This window comes from Nannospalax galili, unplaced genomic scaffold, assembly GCF_000622305.1.
Source record: "Nannospalax galili isolate Female #2095 unplaced genomic scaffold, S.galili_v1.0 scaffold1532, whole genome shotgun sequence".
NCBI classification, from domain to species: domain Eukaryota; kingdom Metazoa; phylum Chordata; class Mammalia; order Rodentia; family Spalacidae; genus Nannospalax; species Nannospalax galili.
This window is the reverse complement of record NW_008330832.1, coordinates 731,575-739,991: the sequence shown is the minus strand read 5'-3', so window position 1 is coordinate 739,991 and position 8,417 is coordinate 731,575. Positions and strand designations below refer to the sequence as shown.

At 38.6% G+C, this 8,417-nt stretch overlaps 1 protein-coding gene across 2 annotated transcripts in view; it reads left to right on the top strand.

The window, feature by feature from the left end:
* Fam120a (family with sequence similarity 120A) overlaps positions 1-8,417 on the top strand; it is a 109,094-nt gene that overhangs the window by 22,753 nt on the left and 77,924 nt on the right. For both annotated transcript variants that reach the window (XM_008852692.2, XM_017803142.2), the window contains exons 2-3: positions 1,575-1,821; positions 5,526-5,608. In XM_008852692.2, the coding sequence (XP_008850914.1) occupies positions 1,575-1,821; positions 5,526-5,608 (330 nt within the window). The remainder of the gene's footprint in view (positions 1-1,574; positions 1,822-5,525; positions 5,609-8,417) is intronic.

Here is an 8,417-nt window from a genome sequence, read left to right as displayed (position 1 = left end):
AAGTAGAAAACTTTAATTTTTTTTTTTAGTTGATTGATTTTTTTTTATTTGTAGTGACTGAGATTGCCACTTCACAGAAATACATAGGACAGAATGGCTGTACATTTAGGGCCATTTCAGAAATGCTTGGAAAGTCTGTCCTAATCTAAAGCTCAAATTCATTTAATAAAATTTTTAATGAAATTCATCAGGAACTTAAATAGCCATTTCAAACTCAAACATTCTAACACAATCCATTCCCAAGTTACTCTACTTTAATAGTTACACATTGAAAATGACAGCAGGAAAACATTGGTCTGGGTTTTCTGTACATCTGTTTCTGTAACAGCAGAAAACTGTACAGCAAAAACACTGGAACTCATGCCATACAGTATGAACCAAGGTGCTTTAGGAAGCATTTGTTGCCCTTGTGTGGCATGATAGAAGCATGGTACAAAGTACACATGTTGTTTGTTCAGTACCAAGTCTACTGTAAAGTTCTTTTTTCTTTTCAAGACAGGGTTTCCCTGTAGCCCCAACTGGCCTGGAACTTACTATGTAGACCAGGCTAACCTTGAACTCACAGAGATCCACCTGCTTCTGCCTCCCAACTGCTGGGATTAAAGTCATGTACCACCATGCCCAGCCTTGGTTGACTTTTCTGTCTGCTTCCTTTCACTTATCCCTGCTTTTTTCCTTTTTTCTTTCCTCATTTAAAACACTTCTTTTAAAATACTGGTGTGTGTGTGTTTTTAAGCAGGGTGACCTTTGAACTTGACACCAGTGGAGAATTAACTTGTAGTCTACATGGGATCCTAAGTTACTGACAAGTAGTTTATCAATTTCCCTTGGAGATTCCTGCTGGAGCAATGTGATACAAACTTGGTTCTGACACTCCTTGATCTTCAGCTATGTCCAAAAATGCCTGCCTCTTTAAAAAAAATTTATTTGTTTATTTGTTTGTTTATTAATATTTTATTTATTATCTTTATTTTATGTGTATGAGTGTATTGCCTGCATGTAAGTGAGTGCACCTGTGTCGTGCAATGCCGTGGAGGTCAGAAGAGGGTTTTGGATTCCTCTGGAACTGGAGTTAAGGACGGTTTGCAGCCTCCATGTGGCTTGAACCATGGGAATCGAATCCAGGTCCTCTGCAAGAGCAGTCGGTGCTCTTAACTGCTGAGCCATCTCTCCAGCCCCTTACTTATTTTTAACAGAGCAGAGGGTAGGGATTTATTTACAGAAGAGTGGGCGCCCCACATTTACGGCTGTGCTGTAAAGTCTACACTCAAATACAGATCCTATGACCTCCCGACAGCCGCACAAAATGGTGAGAGAGGTGCCTCTTGGTGTTCTCGGCTTATATATCCTTTGTCCCCCCCTACATGCAGCTAAGGTCAACTGATTGAGTGGGAGGGGTAACTGACTCAGGGTGGGAAGGAGGTGTGACTATAGCTTGCCAGCATAGTGGTCCAAGGACATTTCCAGTTAACACTCCACCCCTTTCTCCAGCTCTTACAAGGAATACCTGTCTCTTGAGCCTGCTGTTGTTGCTAGCGCTCACATCTGATAGTGTTTCCTTCTTCTTTGTGTAGGTTGCACAGAGCATTGAGGATCACCATCAAGAAGTGATTGGCTTCTGCAGAGAGAATGGTTTCCATGGCTTGGTGGCATATGACTCCGATTATGCACTGTGTAACATCCCCTACTATTTCAGTGCCCATGCCCTGAAACTGAGCCGCAACGGGAAGAGTCTTACCACAAGCCAATATCTGATGCACGAAGTTGCCAAGCAACTGGACCTGAACCCAAATCGTTTTCCTATTTTTGCTGCTCTGTTAGGTAGGTGGAACAGTGTGAAAACTTTATTTTATAAGGGAGGTGTACTGTGAGCATACTGATCTTTTGAAGATTTTCCTGCCTGAATGTTTTAGTTTTGTGTCTTTAAGAACCAAGGAATGGGCTCTTCAATGGCATTCTTTTGTAATCTTTTTTGTTGTTTTATTGATAGTGCATTGTTTTTGTTTCTAAGCATTTGTTTATGTAATGTTCTATTTAGGCTGAAAAATATATATTTTTTTAAAAAATCTTATTTTTCTTTTTTATAATAGTTTTTTTGATTCATTATTTTATGTCAATGAGTGTGTTGCCTGCATGTGTATAAGTGCACCCATGTTGTGCAATGCCCGCAGAGGTCAGAAGAGGATGTTGGAATCCCTGGAACTGGAGTTACAGACAGTTGTTGGCTGCCATGTGTGTGGTGGGATTTGAACCCCGATCTTCTGCAAGAATAGCCAGTGCTTTTAACTGTTGAGTCATCTCCAGTCTCCCAAAATATACTCTTCATAAACTCACTTTTAGAGAAAAAATGTTTCTGGATCACAGATAGTAACATATGCACACCATGAAAATGTTAGCAATTAAACCTGTAGTGTAAATTATTTATAATAGAAGAAAATATGTGGCAGGCATGGTGGCACACACCTGTAATCCCAGCTCTTGGGCAGAAGGAACATAACTTCCAGGATAGCTTCAGATACATAGCAAGTTCCAGGTCAGTCTGAGCTACCCAATGAGACCATATTTTAAAAAAACAAACAGGGGCTGGAGAGATGATTCAGCAGTTAAGAGCTTGTACCATTCTTGCAGAGGAGCTAAGTTCAGTTCCTATCACCAATATTGGATGCCTTTCCTCCGTGGAACCAGTGCACATACCTCAACACAGGCATACACACAATTAAAATAAATCTTAAAGCAGTTTTAAAAATATTTTATTTTCTATTTTATTTTATGTGTATGAGTGTATTGCTGCATTATGTAAGTGTTCCCATGTCATGCAAATGCCTGCAGAGTTTAGAAGTTGTTGGGTCCCCTGGAACTATATTTATGGGCGGTTGTTAGCTACCATGTAGGTGTTAGAAATCAAATGCAGGTCCTCTGCAAGAGTAGCCAGTGCTCTTAACCATTGAGCTATCTCTCCAGCCCCAAAGCAGTTTTTGTTTTTTGTTTTTTTTTTCTTTTTGTTTTTTGGTGTTTTTGAGACAGGGTCTTCCTGTAGCCCCAGCTGGAACTCATTGTGTAGAACAGGCTGGCCTTGAGCTCACAGGGATCTGCCTGCCTCTTCCTCCCAAGTGCTGGGATTAAAGGCGTGCACCACCACGCCTGGCCTTGAAACAACTGCTTTAAAAGAAGAAAAAATAAACTATTTCAAGTAAATTATAAATTAAAAAAAAAAAATCTTGTGGAAGAATTTTTTTCCAGAAAGGATAAAAGTTTTATTTTAACTAAGATCTTATAAATGAATTTATATTAGTTAAAAGCTCTCCAGAGATAACATATGCATCTTTTACTTTGTATTTATTTGCCTGGTATAATTCTTTTCTGTCAACTTACCCTTTCTGTGTCTTTGAGCATATTTCAAGCTGCTTAAGTCTAGTTCTAAATTTTGAGTTTGTAATAATTATGTCCAAATAGAAATAAATATGTTCTGGAGTGAGGCATTCCTGTGACTCTACTTCTTGATTCCTAGTTATCAGGAAGGTATGTGCATATAGGCCAGAGATCAGCCTCTGGTGTCTCAGTAGCATTAGCTTAGGCTGGCTGGCCAGTGAACCCTAAGATCCATTTGTCTGTCCCTCCCCAGCAGTGGGGTTATAAGTTTTATTATGTAGTAACAAAATTTTGATTTTACAAGTTTATTTGGATCTAATTTCAAATATAGTGTCTTAGGAAATTTTTATGACTTGGGATTTGGAAAGATCAAAACAAAGTCAGTCTGTTTTCCATTATTAAAATGTAAACGGTTACTTCTTTTGCTGTTAAAAGTATATGTTAAACTCTACACACGGGGAAGCTAAGGCAGGAGAAGCATGAGTTTGAGGCCAGCCTGGGTAACATGTTAGTTCCAGGCCAGAACCTATTTCATTAAAAAGTGGGTATGTGGTTGGTACATTATATGAATGATTCCATGTTTACTTAAGTACTAAGCAAGCTTAGTACATATGTCTTTTGCATATGAATTGTTTCCCAGTGAGTTAAAAATTGAATACTCTAAGCATATGTGTGCCTAGTATTTGAAATGTGAACAATATTTGGTTTCCTAACTTAAGAAACACTGAGTATATTTCTTGGGAGATAATATCAGCTCATATTTTTCTAGATAATTATAAGATTTTGAAATAAATGAATAACAAAGTCAATGGTAATGTTTCAACCAAATCTGTATAATCCCAACTAACTGGGGAGAATGAGGCAGGAGGATCAGAAGCCGAAGGCCTACCAGGACAGCTTAGTAAGAATGTCTCAAGCCAGAAAGTAAAAAAGTGGTTGGGAACATGTTCAGTGGTAGAGTGATATTAGACCCTATTTTCAATTTGTAATACTCAAGAAATTATGAAAATTTTTTCAAGAAGTTTAGGAAAGTTATAGGTAAGTTCTTAATTGGGTAAGGTTATTATTTTAGATTTGTAAAAGATTTCAGTGGTCTTAAATGAGAAAGCTGTTTTCTGTAATAAAAATTACAGCTGTTTAAGCTTCTGTTTTAGGGAAGTTGAATGGACTATTCATTTAAATATTTGACCTGAGTTTTCATAGCCTACTACTCACGTAAAATTAACCTTATATTTTCTTAAATTGAATCTTCAAAATAAATTTCTGACCCTTCATATTTCACAATAAAATTCTGTGTAGTCTGTAAATAGAAGTAAGCAGCACAGAACCCAATCTCCTGGACAGTTGGGGCTTAGCTGTGCAGGTCTGGACATTCTGGTAGTTCATCCTCTGTGTGTTTGGGATAATATGCTGTACCAATGTTGCAAGTGATCTCACTTTGTGTTGCTTTCTGTTAGCAGGTAATTAATAAATCTACTATCTTAATATAGAAATGATTTGAGGGTTATTTAGGAAAAATCTGCTTTTAAATTGCAGTGAGAAAGCTAATATCTTCTAGATGTCAGTGTGTCAGGCATATAAGCCCTGCTGTGAGAGCAAAATATCCTTCAAGAACATAGTTCTTACTTATAGGCTGGCATAGACCTGGATATAGGACAGGCGGCTTAGTGGTGGGCAGGCACAAATACTGTTGTAGGCTGTGCTTGGTCACAGATGTTTGTGGGTGGTGATTCGTGCTGCACCTGCAGTCCTTGTTTAATCTTCTTAAGATTTTATAACTGTGGATTCCACATGTGGCTATTATATATTGTTTGTGTAATTTTGAAACATAACTGTTTCATGAACAATGAAACTGTTGGTCTGGTCCGTTTGTGGCTTCCTGGAATTGTCAGGCTGACTTTTGGTGAACTGTGCCTGGAGATTGTGCTGTGCAGTCCTTAGTGTGAATTAATGTCTAAACTATACTCAAGACTCACGTCATACTTGAGCCAGCTGTAAGGATTGTCTGCTGTGTATGTCATTTCATGTTAAAATATGAAGAGATGTTCTCAGTTTCTGTTTGGAAGCCATATGCAATGTATCAAACGTGGTAGTGTAGAAGTTTCCCTCTGTTATTGATAATGATTGCTTTTATGTTATCCACATTTGTATTCTAGGAAATCACATACTACCTGATGAGGATCTGGCTTCCTTTCATTGGAGTTTACTTGGTCCAGAGCATCCACTCGCCTCACTGAAGGTACAGATGTCACTTGGTTTCCAGCATTTGACCGAACCACTGTGACTTTGCTACTGCTTTCATAATGGGTTATGCTTTTATTTAAAACAGAGACATGCTGTGTGGTTAGTGTCTTGTTTTCCCTTAATCTAGGGGTCTGCTCTGTCTTAATAAACAACCATTCCTCTTTGTTCTCAATGTCTGTATGTCAGGTAATTTTTAAATTCCTTTAAAATTCCCTTTCCCTGTACCTTGCTAGATAGGAAGAAATCTTCAAACTGAAGTTTTTATAGATTTTTACTTGAAATATTTAATTTTTTTTACAATAGGTATTATAGTCATTTGTTGCTTAGGTCAACAATTTGAGAATTTCTTTTTTATTATTATTTTATTTTATATCTATGAGTGTATTGCCTGCATGTGTGTAAGTGTACCCATGTCATGTAATGCCCATGGAGGTCAGAAGAGGGTGTTGGATACCACTGGAACTGGAGTTATGGATGGTTGGTAGCCCCCTTGTCGGTGCTGGGAATTGAACCTGGGTCCTCTGCAAGAGCAACCAATCTTCTTAACTTCTGAGCCATCTCTCCAGGCCCCCAATTTGAGAATTTCATAATTTTCTTTTCTATAGTTATAAAATAATCTGATGTAATGCATCTTGGATAATGGGAAAAGCTCAGACTCATTAGGAAAATGGTCTGTTTGCACTGTTTATTAGCACAATGTTTTCTTGTTTTCCTTTCAATTTCCTCTCTTTGTAAATTGTCATGAACATCAGAGAAGAGACATTTCATCGGGCTTTCTGAAGTGAGGTTGTATGTTGATGAGAGCCTAACAGTAATGAGATTGGTGTGGGCACTTGTCAGTGATAGTGGCTGGAGTTGTCACTTGTTAGGTGCCTTGGGAAATGGGAAGATGGGGATCTGGACATTGTGTTCACTTCTAGCTCTGGGACCAGCTTCCTTGCAGTCAAGGGAATCAGGGAGGGGTAAAGTGGGTGGTTTTGATTTCTGAATCCCAGCACTTGGGAGACAGAGGCAGGCAGATCTCTGTAAGTTCAAGGCCAGCCTGGTCTACATAGTGAGTTCCAGGCCAGCTGGGGCCACAGAGAGACCCTGTCTCAAAAAGACAAAAAAAAAATCTGAATTCTGTCATAATGCCCCTCCTGCCATTAACAATTTTAACTGAAATTTAGTGTCAAATTTAAATTTTTTTCCTTTACACTTTATTGATTTCCTGAAGGTTGAAGTACAATTCCTTTTTTTGTTCCTTGCTACTTGAAACCTGTTTTTCATTTCTCATTTGTGTGCTGCAAAAATGTTTTTCTTGAGGCTGGAGAGATGGCTCAGCGGTTTAAGAGCACTGACTGCTCTTACAGAGGACCCAGTTTCAATTCCCAGCACCCACATGGTGGCTAACTGTGTGTAACTCCAGCTCCAGGGGAATCTAATGCTTTCTTCTGATCTCCGCAGGCATTGCATGACATGGGTGCACTTACACACATTCAGGCATAACACTCATACACATAAAATAAATAAAATATATATTTTTTTTGTCTTTTTGAGACAGGGTCTCCCTGTAGCCCCAGCTGTCCTGGATTCACCATGGAGACCAGGCTGGCCTCGAACTCATAGAGATCCACCTGCCTCTGCCTCCCGAGTGCTGGGATTAAAGGCGTGCACCACCATGCCCGGCACAAATAAAATATTTTTTAAAAATGTTTTTCTTTTCACTGTAATAGTTCTTGGTTCAGGGTGTCTTCAAGTTCTCTTTATGTTAATCTCCCCCCTCCTTTTTTTTTGTTTTTTTTTTTTTAGATATCACTTATTTTCTTTTGCTTTTTTGTGCTCCACAGAGAAAAGCTTTCTTTTTCTATTGGTGATAGAGTCTCTCCTATGTGTTCTCGGATTGAAGTACAGGATCTGAAATCTTGACCCTGAGCTCTTGGTACTCTCGAGTGAAGTGGAGGCTGGAAAGTGGTCTTTAAAGCTGGGCTACCTGTGCTCATTGGGTCAGTTAAGCACCAGGCTTTTATAAGTGGAGACACTTATGGATACTTGCTTCTTTGGATATCTTTTCTTTTGAAGGGTCTGAATCACAGTCTTCTTGGGGCCTCAAGCCATATACATATATATTAACATGTTCAGCTGAGTCCTTGCTTTGTGCATCACAAGCCTAGGTGTGAAGAGTAGTTTGGAGGATTATTGGAAAACCAGCTCAGCTTATAGCATTGCAATTTATATCTCTTTGCTTGTTGAGGGAAAAATTTAAGTGTATATAATGCTAAAAAGATAGAAAAATGTATGTCCATATGTTCACCATCTTAGTTCAGTAATTGTTGATATTTTGCCATAAAGTATGTAACTGTGTCAACATCTTGTTTTAATTCAAACTGTTGGAAATAAGTTTTAGGTGTTAGAATACTTAACCTATGCATGCTTCATCTTGCATCATCACACCTAAAAATATAGACATTCTCTCAATGCATTAACTGTTACACAGTAACAAAATTCATAGCGATATTCCCTAATATGAATGAGTATTGGATCCACATTCAGTTTTTTTTGAAAAACTTTATTTTAAATGAGGGAAAGGTGAGGGAGAAGTAGAGGAAGCATGGAATAGGAGGGAATGGGAAAGGTGGATGGATCCAAACACATTACATCCATGAATGTTAAATAAAATATTTATTCCAGGTGTGGTGGCACACGCCTTTAATCCCAGCATTCAGGAGGCAGAGGCAGACGGATCTCTGAGTTCCAGGCCAATCTGGTCTCCATAGTGAATCCAGGCCATCTGTGGCTACAGGGAAACCCTGCCTCAAAAAGAC